General features: G+C 39.7%; 1 protein-coding gene across 1 annotated transcript in view; it reads right to left on the reverse strand.

The window, feature by feature from the left end:
- The window catches only part of CDH23 (cadherin related 23), a 671,672-nt gene that overhangs the window by 180,175 nt on the left and 469,043 nt on the right, over positions 1–22,454 (reverse strand). The window contains exons 21-24 of the mRNA XM_069981852.1: positions 7,716–7,905; positions 4,865–5,010; positions 4,105–4,324; positions 1,252–1,404 (exon numbers count right to left, since the gene is read on the reverse strand). Coding sequence (XP_069837953.1) covers positions 1,252–1,404; positions 4,105–4,324; positions 4,865–5,010; positions 7,716–7,905 — 709 coding nt within the window. The remainder of the gene's footprint in view (positions 1–1,251; positions 1,405–4,104; positions 4,325–4,864; positions 5,011–7,715; positions 7,906–22,454) is intronic.

The raw sequence follows: 22,454 nt of genomic DNA on the forward strand, positions 1-22,454 counted from the left end.
ATTTTAGACAGTGTGGCGTGAGCTCTTCTTTAAAAAACCTGACAAGGATGAAGAGGTAACTAGCAATAATAGAATAGTAATCTGCACTTAAGGGAAGCGCTAATGAGACAGTTTACAAATTGTACACTTTGCCTTGGGCAGTAGGAAATGGATCTTTGTATGATCTCTTTCTTTCATTAGTTATGCCTCAGACTTCCTCTGCCATTTTTTGGCCATCAATTTACACTTTAGAAATCCGTTTAATCAATTAATTGTCTCTTTAGGTCACCAGTTGTTGAATTTTATTATTAGCTGGAACAGTGCCATACACTATGCTGTACACATGGCTTGTAGCTGCTCGGTCCTGATCCATCCAGAACAATTACATGTTGTCTCAATAACCTCCCACTGGGTGAGAAATCTAGGCCTACAATTATTACATTGCTGTATAATTATCACAAATCACTATCGGAACGCTGCACTGCCTGCTTAACAATTCTGCCGGTCACTTACTCCCTGTACACACTATAAGCATTTTCATCTCTCTACTCATTGTCCTCAATAGTAAATAATAAAAGCATATATTCATATAATAATCTATGGGAATGTTAACATAAATATTCTTGTTAAAGCTCACCTATTAGTACTTTTTCCTCCACTAAACTGCTACCACCACTAGATGGTGGATACAAATGTAAACTTACCTATTTTGCCAATCATACTGGTGGGTAAACTTGGAGGGGATCTTTTACCTGGGAAGTGCCTGGGTTTTCATCTTGGAAAGTCCTGCTATACTATATAAAGATGCCACATCTCTTAAAGGACCAGCATATAAAGTGTTCCTTTAAGACATGTTAAGAGTGATCAAAGCCTCTGTTTTGGGGTGTTGTAGTCAAAAAGTGAGTCAAATTTACCAATTATCATGGTGCCTACCTCTCACAAGAAAAACCACAGAACATGTCTACTCTTTAAAAAGGTTGTCAGGGGAGCAGAAGACAGCTGATGCCGGCTACTTCCTGGCACTCCCTTTCTGTGATTCCACGGCTTGGACTTCGTGTGTGGATTGACGTCGCCCTCACACGATAATAGGGAAATACTTCTATGTCTCAGAAGGAACATTTCTGAGACGTGGAATCACAGGAGCAGAAGGATTCAGCCATCTTTTGCTCCCTAAACAACCCCTTTAACTTAGGCAGAAAGAAACTATTCTTCTATCTGTAGTTACACTCCACAGAGTCCATAATTCATGATGAAACTGTATGAAATACATACCTGTTATAAAATAACTTAGTTCAGCATTCAATCCCGTATCTGCATCAGAGCAATTCAGACGAACCACTATGAAATCTCGAGGTACATTCTCCGCCAATGAAATATTGTACAGCGATGGGTAAAAAGTTGGACTTTCATCATTGATGTCCAGGACTAAAAACAAGAAGGAATGGATTCAGTAATAATAGAAACAGAAAATCATTTTAAAGCCGATATAACACTAACGGCACACACACAAAGCTAAGCCAAGTGCACAGATTTTGTATGGCAGTCTGCAGAGGCCATGTGGTTCCTTAGAATGGAGCCATACAAAGCATGTGTGCCGCAATGTACTGTATAAAGAGATTTTATCCTATTTGCATAAAAAACATACCACATGTTTATTTTCTGTTAAATTCATACTGACTCGTAAGTTTTTTTACAGACCCTTAAAGGCGATTGTATGGAGAACAGGACTCCCTTCCCTTCCCAAAACTTACTTCCAGTCTTCCCATGTCTTGCAAGTATATCTTCTGGGATAAAAGAAAATGTCAAAGCTACATCTGCAACATTGTACAGCTATAGGTTAGCTATTGGTTTTACCCACAGGTGATGATTAAGACCCACACCTGCCTCCTCACGTCTTGGAAGGTTCTGGGAAGAGACTGTGCTGGGGAGCAAAATAAATCTGATATTTTTCTGCTCCTTGTACACCCATTTAAGAGGACTACCATACAGCTGCATGAGTCCTCTGCTGTATGGTATTTTATCCTAGAAGCATTCACTTCATACCAATGAGATGTGCAGCCACCCAAGTGTTCTGTGTGCTGAGTGCATGAGCTCCAATGCCCTATTAATTTAGGGAACAGACAATGTAAAAAAAACAAAAAAACAAAGGCGCACATTTACTCAAGATGTACCCCTGGCATACGCCATGGAGAAGACGCAGATTGTGGCCTTCTCCATGGTGTACGTCTGCTGTATCCCCCGCTCAAACAGGAAGCATTAACATGGTACAATATATGTAGGCCTTGCGTCTCACAGGAAAGTACTAAAATAGTTTCTGTTATTTAACCACAATCTTGAAAGCCACCATGTTAAATCAAGGGCAAGGTGGTCATGTAACATATCAATAAAGACCAAAATTATCTGAATAAAAAATAATAGCAGCAATCAGATTTGCAATATATTTTATAGTTGAAAAGTTTAAAAAGTTCATTGGAGTTCGCACCTTAGAGGTCTATGTTCAGCACCGAGGACAGTTCTGCTAAACACAGAGCTGAGGGTGCTGGATCAAATTGTTATGAACTTTTGATAATGTTTGAACTTTTTTGAATGATATCTTTTGACCCACAAGAGATACAGTATTACAAATCTGATGTCCAGTTTGGTGGTTTTCAAGATGGTGATGATATTCCAGACACAGGCGCAAATATTCTCATTTTCTCTTTAGTTTCCTCAATAAAGGGGTGTCCTGAGACTTTTGACTCACCTTGTTAAATACAGTTTGGCCCATGTTTATTGAAATATGTAAAAAACTGCCTATAGCAACCAGTAAAAGCCCTGTTTTCAGCTCTGGTGAAATAAAAGCTGAGCTGTAATTCATTGCTGTGGGCAGTTTACACTAGTTTCTATTTTATTCAGTTTGAAAAATTTGGCCCATTGTCTGTAACTGCAATCGCTTCATATGCATGTCATATCTATTCTTGTTAGGTCTTGCACTCATAATACCAGCAGATTTCAATACATATGCATTAGCATTGTGACAGGTACATAGATGATCGATAGGATGGAGAGAGCCTTTAACCCTGCTTACTGAACGCATATGCTCGTCTTGCAGATGTGCATATCATCTTTCCAATATAAAAATAATTATAAGAACAAAATAATACAATATACAATACAATACAATACAATGTACATTATAATTTGTAAGAAATTAAATCTTTTATAGTGTACCTTCTGACTCTATATTTTATTGTGTATGTCCTACCATCTACATCCTGATGCAGTATATATTGTATACATTTTCCATTAAAATTATTTCTATATTGGAAACACGATCCATTGTCTATAGATTACGATAAAGGAGTATATGTTTTCAGTAAACAGGCGGAAGGGCTCTCCCAGTCTTAATGATCACAATTCTAATTTGTAATCCGTATTTATTGAAATCTGCTGGTATTATGCATGTAAGACCTAATAAGGGGAGACATGACACGCATAAAAAATTATGGCAATAGTGGACAAATTGTATTATGCTAAGAACCAATAGGGTTAAACGACAGACACTATTATACTGCTGTCCTGTGAGAAGCAAGCTCCAAGTTTAATGTACAATGTTATTGTTCCCTGTTTGATCTTTTTTTTGTACAGTGAAGTCACCACATTTGTATTACATCTAAGGCATTAAATGGCCATTGGATAGGGGAGAGGTTGCACGTCCTCCCTACTAGATTAGGCACTTGGAGTGTTAATAAAGAAGCAACTTACTGTAAGCACCTCTGGATTTATTTAGTTTACTTGGAAAAGAGGAAGAGGAAAAATTGTTCCCATTTTACCAAAATACCTTTCTGCTGTAGCAGAATATGCTACAACTGTAAAAAATGGAATAACCAGAAATAACACAAAGGAAACATCCCTGGTTCAATCAATGACTAGATAAAACAAGTAAACTAACGATAAATATTTACATTCTGAGTTTCTGTGCAGTAAATACAGGCCTTATGCATTCTAATAGATGTGTAATAATTCACCTCTATCACTGCCTGCTCCTAACCAGGTAAGGGTGCCAATTAAAGAATGGCGTATAAAACTACATAGAAAAATACACAAACAACAGAAAAATAACATTGAAAGGAAACAGGACATTACCGCGAACTGTAAGAGTACTGGTGGAGCTTTTGGATGGAGATCCTGCATCGCTGGCTACAACCCGGAGGTAATATTCCGCAATCCTCTCTCTGTCTAGAACAGTTGTAGACGTGACAAGCCCACTTGTGCTGTTTATAATGAAGTCCATCCGCGGCATTCCAACCTGCATTCTGTAAGTTACTTGACCATTTAACCCTTCATCTAGGTCAATAGCCACCACCTGTAGTGCAGTTATTTATAAAGGAAATAAAAAATTAAATATTAACTTTTTTTGTAGAAATCTTATAGAGTTGTTCATACTAAAAAGAGTGAAAATTAGCAATGTTCTCTAAAGGGTATTTATCCTTTCACTGCAGAACACTTCACAGCCCGCAATGTCAAGGATCTATTGGTGGCAGTGAAAGGGTTAACAAATGATTTTACATATTTATTAGCAGATTTATGAGAGCTTTGGCCTGTTACTTTCCCTGTTATTTAGCAGTAAATGAGAGGTCGCTGGATAGGTCAGGTAGCTGTCAGCATGTACACAAGGGGGCCCAGTTATGTGCTTAAGAGAGTTGGACTAATAATATAATACGGTAATATATATTCATGATATGATTCTAACTGAATTGTTCTACAGTCTAGAAGGCAGGGTGTAGATGACATATGGTCTTTGAATTCACTTCAGCTACAACAGGTCTGGATTTTGATGTTTCAGACTCATTTTTCATAGAAGTATAAATTCATTTAGTTGTTTGGAAAACAAAGACATGATTACCTGGAATACAGATGCTCCGACAGGCGTGCCCTCCAGGATCTCTGCAATGAATGGCAGATTCTGAAATGTGGGGTCATTATCATTAAGATCCAGCAAATTCACAAAAACTGTAGCACTGCTTGTGGCGCGGAGAGGAGGTCTTCCACCTGCCAAGGAAAGATGAGATCACATCAATAACCTACAAAAAAAGAGTCTGGAATACTGAAGGACGTTCATTACCGTTAAATACGTTATTTACTATGTTGTTATAATTGATTTCTATTTAGAAGACTGCGACTAAACTAGGTTCACAACTTGCTTCAGTCTTAAGCGATATAATGAAAATGCTAATGCAACTGAATTGCATGTATAGGGATTGTCAAAAAGATCAATAGATTACATGTTTGGAATCATCAATATGACTGTGACTGCCACAGTCAATACAAAGCACAGTGAGGTAGGAAAGTGATATCAATCATGAAACCATGAATAGGATCATCTGTAAAGCTAACCTTACCTATGCAATAGTGTTACTCATCTTGAGAAGTTACAGGCTGAGCCCTGGTGATTGCCATGGGCCCTGCAATGGTGGCATCCGGTTGGTAGGCTACCAGACCTTTCTGCATTTTATGCTCAGGCTCCCATTTTCTGCCACAATCCTGCTATAGGAATATGGCTGAAGATGGAAATCCTCACCTCAGCATGACATGACTTCTGGTGAAATATTTTAAAGGGAATCTGTCAGTTGTAATTCACGTTCCAAACTGCTGACATTGTTAGGTCATGTAGACACATGTTTACTTTCACATACCTATGTATACCCAGGTATAAGAGGGGTTTGGTAAGGTTTACAGTATATTGCACTTCAGGAGCTTGGGAAAGCCTTTTGACTTTTTATACTATAGAAAAATAAAAGCATTTTTCTTTGTTTCTTTGTTCTGGAAACACAGACCGATATATGAGAGGTACCATGTATCTCCTTGACCTAACAAATATCTGACAGTGTTAGCAGTTTGAGAACTGAATTTAGGCTCACAGATTGCTTTTAGGGGAATGGTCCTGTCATGCTTTGCCTCTTGGATGTGGGTCTCTAACTGCTGCCCACAATCCTAAATACAGTTTTGTCTCATTATCTGGCCTAGTGATGAGAAAATACTATTCAATCGAATAGTTCGCTATTCGAATGCGTTTGAATATTCGAATAGCAACACAGTAAAATTTTGATTCAACCTCAACTCCCCCCTGGTGCTTTTTTTTCTGTCAATAAACATGCAGGGGGGAGGGTCAGGCACTAGGAATACGCAGGACTTAAAAAAAAACTCTGACTGTGATTGGCTGGCTAAACTATGTCACATTCTGAATATAAGAATAGTCATTTCAGATTTGTGTCACCTGCTGGTTGGAGCTAGAGAGGGACAGGCTGTTTACCAGGGAGAGAAAAGTGAAGTTAGGTAGGAAGGGACCCCCAAAAGCCCTTGTTAGGGCTACAAGTATGAATACCATATATTTAGAAGCTGTTGTGAGACAGGCAGTGTGTTCAGACATCTACTGATAGTGTATACGGCTGTATACTGTGAGTGTGGGAAAATACCTGTTATCTTATAACTACTGATTTGCACAGTCTGCATCCTGTAAAGGTGTTGACCAGGCCTTTAATTTTATTGTTGTAAAAACAATTATATATCTGGTATACAGCTGCATACTGTGAGTGTGGGATAATACCTGTTATCTTGCTACTACTGATTTGTAGTTATCGTTTCTTTTTTCGTAATTAATTTAGTTAATTATTTCGTATTTTACACTGCACCTGACCTGATACATACGCAAGTAGGTACTGCTAGACTGAAAAGTACTCTTCTACTTTATATTCATAATTTGTCGTGAATCTTCAGCGTACACTTGGGAAAATTTGTGTGTTAGTTTTAGAATTAGTGTTAGATGGAGCCAGGCATGCTTCCACTGCTGTTCTATATGCATTTCCTGAGGTGTTATTGTGCACTTGGTGGGCTCCTAGTGGTCGAATATTAATTTCCAGGTCCCAAGTATTTTTTTCCATAGACTATAATGGGATTCGATATTCATTCGAATATACGAATATCGGGAGCTATTCGAATCACTGAATATTTCACTATTCACTCATCTCTAGTTGGAACCATTGTCTTGGTTCCTGACTACATTACTACTGAATCAGTGTTACTTCTAATGACTATTGTGGGGATGGTGACTAAAAGACCATTTTAAAGCAAAATTCATACATCCTTGTGAATTTTAAGGGTAAGGAGTTGAAGATTTCTCATACTGTGCACCCCAGTCTAGCCAGCACCAAATAGATTACACCTTAGAGAATCCACATCACCATTATGTAGCTGTAACAAAAGAGCTGTCAGCTGATGCAGTTATTGTCCAAAAAAACAACTTTTGAACTTGCAGACCTGTGTCAAATTGGCATGGCCAAGAGTACTTGTGCCCTAGGCCTGCACCACCTCTCCATCCTCTTCACCATTAGGAATGCTCCTAGAAAGATTTCTCCTATTCATCACTTGTCTGAACACTGCACATGTGGTGGATCGTTAAGGTACATGTGCAGTATTCACACAAGTGATAATTTGGAGAGATCCTACCCAGGGGAGTTCATAATGATGAGGAAGGCATGGAGGAAGAAAGAAGAGGCGTTGCAGGCCTAGAGCATGGGTCAGTTTACGGTCAGTTTAAACTCTCAGTGTCAATCATTTTACATTCTTAAGAGTTCCCAAATAGAAGGATTTCCAATATTCTCAGGACATTTGTTTGAAAATCTAGTGGCGACCAGAAATTACATAAGGCTAAGAAGGCGACATACCGTCATAACAACGTCACTGTTTTGAATACTCACGGTCTGTTACAGAGATAACAATTCTCCTCATCATTTCTGCTTCTTCAGGATTTGGGTTCTCTCTGTCTAAGACGACACCCGTAGTACGGATTTTCCCTGTGGTACTATTCAGGGTATAAAACCTGTTTGCAGGGTTGATGCTGTAAACCAGTGTGCCATTTTCAGCAAGGTCTGGGTCTAAAGCTACCACCTGTTGAAAGAATATAGAATATCAGTTTAAGAATCACAATAGTATAACCATTAGTGATGAACAAATACTGTTCGATCGAATAGATATTCAATCGAATAGTGAGATATTCAAATATTCGATATTCGTACGAATATCCCGCGAATATTCGACAAATATTCGATAAGCGTTCAAATCCCCCAGCTTTCGGTTTTACCATCCAAATGGTCAAATGTCAGGAACCGGTGACACCAGACACACAGAGACAGTGAGCCCTAAGCTCAGCCCCGCCCACTGACTACCTATTTGCCCCCCTAGGCTAAACCCTAGGGCAGCAACTGGGCGGCAGTCCCTGCACTGGCTTGGTGGGACAAAAAGACAAGACAGAAAGACAAAACACAATAAAGAATGGTCGACAGTCCGGGTCACAACAATCTGGCAGCAAAAGTACAAAATCGGATCCAAAAGCGTAGTCAGAAAACAGGCAATGAGGTCAGGGGCAGGCGGCAAGCAAGGGAGGTCAAAAGATACTAAGCAGGAGTCAGGAGAAACCAGAAAACAGAACACACAAGCAGGCAGAGACTAAGTCAATAACCGGCCAGGCACAGGCAGAAGCTGAAATCTTAAATAGGACACCAGAAACCAAGTCCAGAAGATGATAGGAGGGACCAGCTGTCAATCACTGAGGCAAGGCAGGTTAACTGTTACATAACCAGAGGAAACTTAGAAGAACAGACACGGGTGGGGCAGGGAAAACAATTAGCAGACCAGAAGGAATAAGACACAGTTCAGACAGGGCAAAAACAAGGCAAACTAAACACAGAATAAATGGAAGATTATGGCCAAAAGCGCAGTCTTTGGCGCAGAGGTCGAATCTTCGTAGCAGAGGGTGGCACTGATGCCTTTTCAGGCGCGATCATGACATCAAATAGATGTTTTTCACTAAACGAATACTTGTTCCCATAAACTTTAATGGGATCGAATATTTGATTGAATATTCAAATATTCGCGGGATATTTGTGTGAATATCGAATATTCGAATATCTCACTATTCACTCATCACTAATAACCATGTTAGAAAGCCATGTCCTGGGTAAAGAAATAAAACATTTTAACAAAAGTCAGGTTGCTACATATGGAAAATATTTGTATGGACAATAATCCACAGTTCTGGATTTAATAAACCTACAATCTATAAATCCCGATTCCTTCAAACATAAAATGGTAAAAAAAAAAAATCCCATGAATTGAACACTGCTGACACATGTTTTTTAAACGTTTCTTTGTAAAAAAAAATGTTGTGTTATTTTGTAAGCTACCAATTATAGTGACATGGCTTATAAACATCTCTATTTATACAGTTCACAATATTTAGCAAGGTTTACTGTAACATCATGATTCCAGCTGTTACATACAGAACAAAGAGTTTAATGTTTCAGAAACATTTCATTCTGGTGTAAATCGGACAATACAAATAATAAACTAAAAAATTATATAAATACCAATTTACAAAGCAGAATGATTTAGCAATAGGTCAGATGATCACAGTTATATTTAAGCGTGAACGGCATGGGAACAGCTGCCAGCAGAAACTTCTCCTGAGCCCAGAACATTACATTGTTTTTCTTCTAAAAAGCAGCAACACTTTAAAGTTCAACATAGCTGATAATAATCATTGGAGCTTGCATGCTGCTTGTGGTTAGTCATAGTGCTTTCAGTGACAGGTTCCTTTTAGTCTGTGGGCCATTGTTTTTTTTTTTCTTTAAAACCAATATAGGTATATCAAACCAAATTATTCAAGTTATGGTTTTGATGATTTTTATTTAACCATCCTTTTATTTAACCCAAATTATCAGAAGTAAAAACTAAAATAGTTGACAATAATGCAACTAAAAACATACTGAAGAATTATGGAGAACAAAACGTTCGTAGCGCAATTTGAAATGCAAAGTGAATGGGTTATTTACAGCATAAAAAAGGGCCAAACCAGGTAAATATTACACACATGAGCACCTACAATATCCGGTGCAAAACATTTGGCAATTTTTGGACCCACTCAGAGTCTTTCGCAACGTCACAGAGGCAAGTCTGTCTGATAGCACTCCTGGTGCTGGTCTGGTCCTGTGTATGATGTGCTATTGTGTTTAATATTTACCGGGTTTGGCCCTTTCTCATGCTGTAAATAAACTGAATTCACTTTGCATTTACAAATGTGCTACAGACTGTTTTCTATAGGCCCTATTACAGCGAGGGATAATCGGCCGAATTGGGACGATTCAGCCAATTATTATGCCGTGTAATAGAGACAACGATTAGCCGATGAAACGATCATCGGCTGATAATTTCTGTAGGTCCTGACTTAAAATTATTGGGCTTCATCACTACGTGTAATAGCGATGTGTGGTAACCGGCTGATGATTGAACAAACAGTTAGTACATTACCTGTCCACACTCCCGGTCTTCTCCTGCACTCTGCATGCATCCTGGCCCTGCAGCTGTAGCTTCAGAGACGATCTCTGATCTGACAGGCTGCTCAGCCAATCACTGGCCGCTGCAGTCCCAGCCAGTGATTGGCTGAGTGGCCTGTCGGCTTCAAAGCTGCAGCCGTGGGACTGGGAGGCATGCAAAGCAAGGGAGAAGACTGGGAGCGTGGACAGGTAATGTATTAACTGTCTGGGCAAAGGCTGCACAGGCATTGCTAACGATGTCCGTGCAGCCCTTGCTAAACAATTAATGGGCTTTGTAATAGGCCCAGTAAATGAGCGCCGATCTAACAGATCAATGCTCGTTTACAATATTGATCAGGCCATGTAAGGGTCCATTTACACAGAAAAATTATTTGACAGATTATCTGCCAAAGATTTGAAGCCAAAGTCAGAAACAGACTATAAACAGAGATCAGGTCATAAAGGAAAGCCTGAGATTTCTCCTCTTTTCAAATCCATTTCTGGCTTTGGCTTTAAATCTTTGGCAGATAATCTGTCAGATAATCTTTCTGTATAAATGAACCCTAATAGTACCCTATGAGTATTGTGCTGGCACTCTTCCGAATGGCATCTTCTATTACGCCTCTTGTACATTCGGAAAAGTACACTCTTGTATACTTGGAAAATGCAACCTAAACTAAAACTTGATTTTAATGCAAATTTACAGTATTTTGTGAATACTGTATTATGTAAAGAGCTAGGCTTTGACTTTTTATTCTGTTTAGCTATTAGGAACCATAAAATACTTAGCACCTAAAATGGTTTGTTTATTTTATAGTCGCTGAAAGAAAAACTTTAATTAATTTTTGTCTCTAGGATTATAAATCCAGTCCAAATGGTTCAGCCTGGTAAGTGTGTGTTTGCAAGCTCTTAAAATGGCTCATTTATTTTAGAGTGTAAGCAAGCCATGTGTTTTAAATGCGTATGAACCGATGGGTAGTTTCCAGAACGCGACTCTATAACAGACTTTCTAGTGTATTACTATGGAATTCTAGACAAATACGATAATGCTAAATGTAAGCAATTACTTGAATGATACAATGTAGAAATTGTGTTTTTAAATATAGAGATTTCCTACATAAACACTAAAAATCCACAGATGTGGGTTATACAAATGATGGAAACTGATAAATCATAGCTATGGGAATAATCTATGGCACTCCATTTGTGCAGCAAATTTTCATTCCACTGCCAGAATATAGTGCCATAGCCTTTTGAAAGGCTTGACGTTAAAAATAATAAAGAAATCATGCTTACCTGTCCGTGCTACTCCCCGCTCATTCCTGTTTGCTTTTCCGGGTTCCCTGTAATATACTGGCAATATATTTGTTTAAGTTTGTTTAAGTTAAGGGGGAACATATGGCAACTAGGTGTCTTCCTGTCTGTCTAACTGTACTCCTTCCATGCGGATATTTGGTTTAAAAAAAAAAAAAAAAAAAAAAGAGCCCAAACACAAGATGCCTCAGTCCTTTGCACACTCACAGTTACTGTTTGGTATTGATTGACAGCCATTCCTGAGTGTGCACAGAGCAGTACAAATCCTCACTGTGCCTCCAGCGTACAGCGGCTGTGCCTCCACAATCAGTAGCAGAGAATCCTGGGGGTGTTGTACATTGCTTGTACGCTCAGCTCTCCTGTCACACAGCACCAAAACCTCTGTAACCACACAGTGGCATTACACTGACTGATTTGTCGCCTTGTAAGCATGCATAGCTGATAATATAATTAGCAAAAGTTATGCTGAGTTTACACGGAGCGATTATCATTCGAATTTTCACAATATCGATCGCATTTGAACGATAATTGTTCCGTATAAACACAGCAAATGATCAAGTGATGAGCGCGAAATCGTTCGTTTTGATCTTTCAATATGTTTTCAAATCGTTCGCTGAAAATTCGCAGATCGCTTAGTGTAAACAGTCTTTCAAAGATTCACCCTATGTGAAAGATGGGCTTAAGCGATCTTAAAAACGATTGCAATAACGATTTTTCTTACGAATTTTCTAATGATTTATTCTTCCAAACGCTGATCATTATAAAAAACAAATCATTGCCTCAAAATGGTTAAACAATTGATTGGGCGAAATATCGCTTCGTGTAAATGCAGCATTACAAAAGTTAATAATACAATTAGCCTAAGTTAATTGACTTCAGTCAATATACAACCTGCACGATGAACAGGAGTACACAAAGGACTGGGATTTCCTGTGTTTGGTATCTTTTTTTGAATGTATGTATAACCTTTATTTACACTTAGAGGGGGAGACTTATCAAACTGGTGTAAAGTGAAACTGGCTCAGTTGCCCCTAGCAACCAATCAGATCCCACCTTTCATTTTCTAAAGAATCTGTGAGGAATGAAAAGTGGAATCTGATTGTTTGCAAGGGGCAACTAAGACAATTCTATGTTACAACCCTTTCATAAGTCTGCCCAGGAAAGCTTTTTTAAATGTACACTGCAAGGCTGGGTTCACACTACGTATATTTGAGGCTGTGTATTTGAGGCTGTATAGCAACCAAAACCAGGAGTGGATTGAAAACACAGAAAGGATCTGTTCACATAATGTTGTAATTGAGTGGATGGCCGTCATTTAATGGCAAATATGTGCTGTTATTTTAAAACAACGACTGTTATATTGAAATAATGACCGTTATTTACTGTTATATGGCGGCCATCCACTCAATTTCAACATTGTGTGAACAGAGCCTTTCTGTGTTTTCAATCCACTCCTGGTTTTGGTTGCTATGAGGACCTGACTTGAGGACCAAATACTGCCTGAAATATACGTAGTGTGAACATAGCCTTATAAAACTGCTCACAACCCCTGTTGAAAAGTGTCACAGTTTTACACAATTGTCCATGTTTTACAAGGTTTCGCAACTATATTATTGCAGTGGAATGAAAATTTGCAGTACAAATAGAGTGCCATAGACTTTCTTAGTAATCAGTATCTCATTTGATTTCACTGTGATACTCGCAGCATGAAATACGCTATGATACAGTACATGTCAATGGCCCCTAATCAAAAAAGCTCTTTCTTAAAAGGGGTTTTAAAATGGATGGCCAATGCTCCAAATAGGCCATCAATATTTGGTTAGTGGGGGTCTGACTGCCAGCACCCTCATCAAACAGCAGTTTAACCCCTTAAGGTCAATGCCAATTTTCGTTTTTGCGCTTTTGCTTTTTCCACTTTGTGTTTAAAAGGCCATAGCACTTGCATTTTTTCACCTAGAAACCCACATGGGCCCTTATTTTTTGTGCCACTAATTGTACTTTGCAATGACAGGCTGAATTTTTGCATAAAGTACACTGCGAAACCATAAAAAAAATTTAATGTGTGGTGAAATTGAAAAAAAAACCCTGCATTTCTTTTATTAGGAGGGTATTTGTTTCTACGCCGCAAACCCTGGGGTAAAACTGATATGTTATTAATGTTCCTCATGTTCCTTAATTGTTACGATTACAACGATATGTAACATGTATAACTTTTCTTTTATATGATGACCTGTAAAAAATTCAAACCATTGTTAACAAATATATGTTCCTTAAAATCGCTCCATTCCCAGGCTTATAGCGCTTTTATCCTTTGGTCTATGGGGCTGTGTGAGGTGTCATTTTTTGAGCCATGATGTGTTCTTTCTATCGGTACCTTGATTGCACATATACGACTTTTTGATCACTTTTTATTAAATTTTTTCTGGATTTGATGCGACCAAAAATGCGCAATTTTGCACTTTGGAATTTTTTTGCACTTACGCCGTTTACCGTGCGAGATCAGGATTGGGATTAATTAATAGTTCGGGCGATTACGCACGCGGCGATAGCAAACATGTTTGTTTATTTGTTTATTTATATTTATAAAATGGAAAAAGGGGGGTAATTTGGACTTTTATTAGGGGAGGGGATTTTTTATTAATAAAAACACTTTTTTACTTTTATTTTTACTGTAACTTGAAGTCCCCCTGGGGGACTTGTATATACACAGCATTGATCTCTTATAGAGATCAATGCTGTGTATGTACACAGCAAAGATCATTGTACTTGGTTATAGATTTCTGTGGCCTGCTGCAGGCCACAGCAATCTATTGCTGAGCCGGGATCAGCGTCATTGCGACGCTGAGTGCCGGCCCAGCCAGAAGACCGGATCATCGCGGGGGGGGGAGATCCGACTCATCGCGGGGGGGAGATCCAACCCACTAGACACCAGGGACGTGCAGTACAAAGCACCTTAATGCAGCTGTCAGGTTTGACAGCTGCATTGAAGTGCTTAACTAGCCGGCACGGCAACGGGACCTGCGCCGGCTAATAGAGGCACCGCCCGGCTGCAGATTGCAGCCGGGAGCGATGCCATTCGGAGCGGGGTCCCAGCAGGACCCTCTCTGAACTCCCCTGGCGCCACCATGACGTACCAGGTACGTCATGGGACGCTAAGGGGTTAAAGACCTACCAGTGCTTCTCCTTGCAATCGCTGTACTATTAGTAACAGCAATCCAAGTGCAGCTTTGTCCCACTTAAGTAAAAAAGAGAACACTGCAGACCTTTAGGCTATGTTCACACACTGTAAAATAACAGACATATATGGCCTTAATTTTGAGGTTAAAAAATGGCTGTGTTTTCAGTCAACAGGAAATTGTCTGCCAGTGCACACACAGTATAGAATAACGGTTGTAATTGATTACACTTAGAGATGAGGGAACCTCAAGGATGCTCAGGTTCATCCAAACTCAAGCGGGCAGCATTTGATTACTGGAGGCTGAAGAAGTTGGATGCAACCCCAGGGAATCCTGAAAAAACATGGATAATGCCTATGGCTGTATGCATGCTTTCTAAACAGCCTAATAAGGCTACATCCAATGTCCTCAACGATGATAATCAAATACTGCACATGCTCAATTTTTGCTCATCTATAATTACAGTCATCCAAATAATTACCATGCTCATCATTTACCACCTGCTTTTTTTTATTTATTTAATATGGCCGGAACGGTCAATAATCGGCCATCTGTAAAGAGGCCCCTAATGGCAGCCTCCTTAAATAGCTGATCAGCAGGGATGCTGGGAGTTGGATTTTTAGTAACATATGGGATACAGACTTATTATATGAGGACAATTTATGTTACCAAGGATAGCCCTGACAAACTTGAGAGGAGATGGGTGGTGGAATCAATATTTTCATTTTTGCAACTATTTATGCCCCCCCCCCAACAATACTGCGCTAAGGCTTGGGTGCTAAAGGTTAACATCTAGAATTGGAATTTTTATTAAATTATTTATAAATACTGTCCTACACAACCATAGTTTTTGCAATAATTGCTTCCTGGGGCACAGGCTTAAAATTATCATTGGGTACTGGCTGTTAATACACTGAAGCAGAACTCCATTGTATTATATCCCAGCCTCCACGTAGCTTATGTTTTCAAAATCTGCAAATATATTCCTATTGAGTGCTTCTTATTCATCCAAAAAATACAATTACAAAAATTCACAAATGCCATAAATAAAATTTGCAAGAGCTGATAACAACTGGACACAATAGAAAACAAAAAAGAATATATAATGATGTATGGTAAAAATATGGATTATGAATGCTGCATGAACAATTGTTGTGAGCCTCAGCTATTTAGTCAGAATATATTCTGTCCTGACGACTGTCAATGGCTGTCTCTTGAATCTATTAAATGGGTACAAAATTGTAAAATAAATATAAGGTATATAATTGTCCTCTAGTTATGGAAATAAATCAAAACTATTCTACTACAGCAATGATAAGAATGTCTCGGAATTGAGATAGGAGTCCATAATAAGCTGTGTAGCAATGTGAGTTATATTATGCCATTGTGCAAATATTATAATCAGCACAATACGGTAACAACACACTGCAAACAATTTCATGTCCTTAAAATAGACTGTAATACACAATACTTGCTCAGTTACTGTTGGCAGCTGAGGGGAAACATAATTACAAGGAGAATTAATGAGGTTTGATCTGGACAAAAATAAAAATTAATTTAATGCGTTATTAAACTTCTATTAAGTTTATTTGTATACTTTGAGAAATTGAGGGAGAAAACAGAAGCATTCAATCAATTTGATAAGTACATAGAGTCAGAAAGGGAAAATAAATTAACTTTGCCAGGAATGAAAGATGACTTTATTTAGGATATTAATAATACTAATATATTTACTTTTGTTTTATTTAGATTTCAAACAATTTAGCAACAGTTGTAATAATATTGTACAGGTACACTCTGGTCCCCTACAGCATTACTGCAAGGAGTCATATCATAATAGGGAGTTGGAGGCTGGTAGTTTAAAAAATAATAAGTACATACTGGAACCAAGATGAAAAAGAAAAAAGTGCTGCTATGGTGCCCTCTGCTGGAAGTGTTGTGCATCATGTACATTGTATAATGGACACTGCAGCAAGTCACTGCACTTAACAGTCAAGTCAAGTCAGCACATTTTTTGGACGCTTAAACATTTTTAAAAATAACTTGTGACATGTTATTAATCATGGCAAATGTTATTGATCACAACAGGTCTCACTGCTGAGACCTGCTCTGATCAGGACAAATAGTTGGGGAGAGGTTGCGGCAGTGTGATGTACAGTACTCCCTGGACAGCCACACAGTCTGTGAATATTCTCAATGTAAGTCTATGAGAAAATATTGACAGAATGAGGGGCTGGCTGGGCAGTGGATAGGACTGCTGCGATCTCTCCCCAACTATACAGTATGTCCTTATCAGAGCAGGTCTCAGCAGTGAGACCTGCTGTGACCAATAACTTTTGACATGTCTAATGACATTTTAAAAGTTGTTTTTAGGGACAGTGCCCATTTAAGCTTTGCTACATTTTTTTAAGAACAAATATACAATTTTTGGAAAACAGCATGCATACATATATCTTCTATTATACAGAAAACTAAAGAGACATATTTTAGATTGCCATGGTTTTTAGTCATGACTAAGTTATAACTAGAGAGCATGGCAGTGTGAAACATGACATCACTTGTATTTTCTGTATCATTGATTGGTTGAGAAGGATAAGGATTGGCTGAGACGAACGATGCTGCAAATTTAGGACAATGGCCTATGCTGTAAGATAAGTTTGATACATCCTTAGGCTGGGTTCACACACAGTATAATTCAGGCAATATTTGGTCCTCATGTCAGGTCCTTATAGCAACCAAAACCAGGAGTGGATTGAAAACACAGAAAGGCTCTGTCCACATAATGTTGTAATTAAGTGGATGGCCGTCATTTAATGGCAAATATTTGCTGTTATTTTATAACAACGGCTGATATATTGAAATAATGGCCGTTATTTACTGTTATATGGCGGCCATCCACTCAATTTAAACATTGTGTGAACATAGCCTTTCTGTGTTTTCAATCCACTCCCGGTTTTGGTTGCTATGAGGACCTGACATGAGGACCAAATACTGCCTGAAATATACTGTGTGTGAACCCAGCCTTAGACTTATCTAATGCTTAATACCAATCACTGACTTACTTTGCATTGATAACCTACTACAAAATGTTGGCAAATTTTTAGGTACGTTTACACGTACCAAGTTCGCAGCGGATGTCACGCTGTGAGTTCTGCAGCAAAATCCTCTGTACAGTCGAATTTCACTGCAAGACTGTAGCCACTGCCCACTTAAGGCACCAGCTGCTGGGCTAATACATTACCTGTCCATGCTCCCACCTGCTTTTCCAGCTCCTGGGTCACTGATGTCCCACCTGGCCACTCAGTGAGCTGTCCTACCGCAGTCAGCTGAGCAAAATGTTAGTGACCCGGACACTGGATAAGCAGACAGGAGTGCAGACAGGTAATGTATTAGCTTGACAGATGTTAGGTTAAGTGGGCAGTTGCTACATCCTCGCAGTGGAATGAAAATACACAGTGAGGCCATGTTCACACAACGTAAGCTCCGCAGTAATTAGGGCTGTTGTTGCAACGGCCGTGATTAGTACAGAACTTACGTTGAGCTGAGGGCTGAGGAAATCCAGGACGGAGAGTATACACATTGGGGGACATTTATTAAGTTGGGTGTTTTTTACGCTGGGCTTACAAATGTCCCCGCAGCTCCGGAGCTCAGAGGATTTATGTAAGGGCGCATTGCCTCTACATAAATTCTGAGCGCACGGAGCCCGTACGTACAAATAAGATAAAGCTACGCCAGCTCAGAGCTGGTGTAGGTTTCACTATAATTTTTCCCCGGAAAAATGACAAATGTGGCGCACTCAGAGGCCGCGCTCCCTCAGCGTGCTGCCGCACCCCCCCGTAACGCCTCCCCTCTGCCCCACTGGCTATTCAATGAATAGCGGCTGCAGAAAACCCTGTCAGTGCACGGATGCGCCTGCATCAGAACTCAGTGGTGCTAAAGATCATCCGGCCAGTACTGCAGTACCGGCTGGAATGATCTTTTCTGAGACCGGCTGTTCTGCAACCTGGCTGATTCACGGAATGGCCAGTCTCTTACAGCGTCTGAACATAGCCTGAGAATGTAAAGCCATAGGCAATGACAGTACAGAGTATTGCTGCAGATTTCCAAGGAAATTTTGCTGTGGACTTGGTATGTGTTAATGTACCCTCAAAGATGCCCCCTTCTTGAAAAAACTGCACACCACTTCAATTCCAAGTCACACCCACTTCCCTTCTAAGCCACAGTCCTTGTTGCATGATCCAGGAACCAGAATACAAAGATCCTGGATACCATTGCAAAATCTGTAACAGTGCCCTCAGGGCTGGTTGTTTTCTGACAGGTTGTGATGCACAGTTTCCGATAAGTTTATAAACCTGGGTGCAACATTTTGATTAATTTGTCTCAAAGTAAAGGGGAAAAAAATCTGACCCCCCCCCCCCAAAAAAAAAAACAACTTGTATATATAGGAGAGCATGGCTTGGATGAGATCTTTAGAACAAGATCTCGCATAGCTCCATTACTGTCCAAGTCCCATGCAGAACTTGGGGGCAGAAGTGGAATGGGGTGCATAATAGAGAACTTTATCACATCCCTACTTTGGTGAAGCATTTTAGTGAAGTATGATTTCTGCCTAATATGAAACTAGAGTAAAACTGTCATTATTATTGCCAACACATTTGTTGTCTCTTGACAGCCTAAATAACACATATTATCTTAATTCTCAATTAATTTTTCAGGGTAAGCCACTTGCTCATACTTATTACTATGATGAATTGTATTTAAAAGGCAAATAACCCGCTCTGTGTTATAATACACATCAACAATATTAGCACACACTTCATTAAAACTGCATTGTTAGAAAACAAGAATGTTTTATAGTCTAAGAACACTGTGATAGTGAAACTGGTATCCTATGAAACAGAAACAGAAATATATACATGTCTTCTAACAACACTTATTATAATCTGTTCACCTCTCTAAAGGTTTATGTTCTTCTCGGGTACATTCCCCAGTCATCTTTTGTCACATATTGTTTAAACAACCTTTAGCCTCAATTTATGTGAGATGATTGCCATTGACCCCTTGTGTATCCACAATTATGTATAAATTTAGGGCTTATTGATTTGAATTGGGCTGTTCACACTGTCCGTAAGCTGCATAAATTGGTGCCGCAAAAATTACTGACAAGTTCTAGTATGAGCCGTATTTTCATCAGGGATTGTCCCATAGAAGTCTTTGGGAGCGTCCCTAATTTTTATAGAAGAAACGTCTGTAACATCTGCAAAAAATTACAGATCACTTTAAAGGGGAACTATCAGCAGGTTAGACCAATCTAACCTGCGGATATGTCCCTACTGCAAGAGAGACGCAAAGGAGGAAGGTATGTGTTTTACCCTACTCCTCTGCTATGTTCCAGTGCAGATAGTCATGATCCACTGAGACTGTTAGGAGGACTGGGGCATGCATTAGGAGCACTGCCCGTCCCCATAGCGTCCATCTGTTCCCCCCCTTAATGACAGTGAATGGAGCAAGCTGGCCGGGGGAAGGCCAGATCAGCGCCATGGGGACTGACAGTGCTCCTAATGGGCGCCCCAGTGCTCCTAATCCTCTCACTGGAGCCCAAGACTAACTGCACTGGAACGGTGCCGAGGAGGAAGGTAAGGCTGTGCAATAGAGACATATCAGCAATTTAGTCTAACTTGATGATAGTTCCCCTTTAGTTTAACAATCTATTTTCCATTTTTTGTGACAGATTGCGGATACACTATGGACATTTTTTTCCACTGCCCTTAAAAATAATAATAATAATAATAATAATATTTATTTGTATAGCACCAACAGATTCTGCAGATCCGTAGATCCTACTGAACCACTGGATTTACCTCAATGGCCTTTGGCCCTCAGTGTCTCAATGGCCTGACCATGATACTCTATCTGTCCTTTAAGGATATACTGTATATCTCACCAATAGCTACAGCTGAATCCCCAACATCTTATATTACTTAATTTCTAAGGCTTACATCTTATCTTAAAATATATGCAAGCTCTTACACTGTAATTTACTTTTCCCAGAAAGATTCGGAACATAAAGATGTTTAAACGGTGACCAGCTACACAAATGTGACAGTCACAAATGAGTAACTGTACAATGTAATTACAAGTAATACATACATAATGGAATTTTATTGCTTACTGGCACAGTATTATGAAAAATAATTATATCACAGTATTGTTTCTTTTTTTTCACTCTTCTCCTTTGTACCAATATTATATACACTTACATCATGAAAACCTGTGTGAATAGATGTGTATTTATCATTTTTATGTACTGTACTGTAAAATCTTAATAAATGCCCCCTGTGTCTTAGGGTCCTTTTACACTTACTGATAAATCACTCAAGCGATTGTTTAGCGATCATGAAACAACAATTTAGCCTTTTAAGCAAATGAAGAGCTAAATCGTGTAAAAACCTTGTTATTTTGATTGTTGTCCTGATCATTTTTGCTTGGAACGACTGTTTCTAAATTGATCTGTAAAATATCTGAGAACAACCAGTGATGATTTTAGGACATGTTGAATAACCACGATTTATAATTTGTTGCTCATCCTTTGATTGGTAGCTACATTAACACAGGCAGATAATAGCTAAGTTTTGGTCGTTATTAGTGATGAGCGAGGGTGAAGGTCGTGTGAAAACCTGTCAACCTCAGAAAATGATGCAAACACCACGGAAATGGACAGGAAACAGCAGGGGCAGCATGTATGCATGCCTCTGAGGTTGCCTAATGGCACCATTATGCCTAATTCTGTGCAACAGCCTGGTTAAAACAGAGGTAGGCATATGGACCACCCAAAAACTCAGCCTGACACAGCATGGCAGTGAGAACACAGGGAACCATTAAAACAGAGCTAGCATTTCATGAACCAGCCAAAAATTCAGCCTGACAAAGCATGGCGGTGAGGACAGAGTGAACAAGGTAGAAGTGGTAGCCAGTCAGCCTTCCAAAAATTATACCAGACCTAGCATGGCAGTGAGCACACAGAGAACCATTAAAAGGGAGTGAGGAAGCAAGTGAGCCTCCCCAAAATTAGGCCAGACACTGCATGGCATTGAGCGCACAGAGAACTCCCGGGAGCAGCAGTAGCCAACATGGAGGTCAGGCAGGAGCAACAGTAACCAACATGGAGGCCAGGCAGGAGCAACAGTAGCCAACATGGAGGCCAGGCAGGCCCAGCAGTAGTCAACATGGATGCCAGTTAAGGCCCAGCAGTAGTCAACATGGATGCCAGGTAAGGCCCAGCAGTAGTCAACATGGATGCCAGTTAAGGCCCAGCAGTAGCCAACATGCAGGCAAGGGCAGACACACCAGTATTCAACATGGATGCCAGTGAAGGCCCAGCAGTAGTTAACATGGATGCCAGTTAGGCCCAGCAGTAGCCAACGTGGAGGCAAGGACAGGCACACCAGAAGTTGACATGGATGCCAGTTAAGGCCCAGCAGTAGCCAACATGGAGGCAAGGGCAGGCACAACAGTAGTCAACATGGATGCCAGTAAAGGCCAAGCAGTAGTCAACATGGATGCCAGTGAAGGCCCAGCAGTAGTCAACATGGAGGCAAGGGCAGACACACCAGTAGTCAACATGGATGCCAGTAAA

The sequence above is a fragment of the Dendropsophus ebraccatus genome, chromosome 8 (assembly GCF_027789765.1).
Source record: "Dendropsophus ebraccatus isolate aDenEbr1 chromosome 8, aDenEbr1.pat, whole genome shotgun sequence".
In the NCBI taxonomy this organism is placed as follows: Eukaryota; Metazoa; Chordata; class Amphibia; order Anura; family Hylidae; genus Dendropsophus; species Dendropsophus ebraccatus.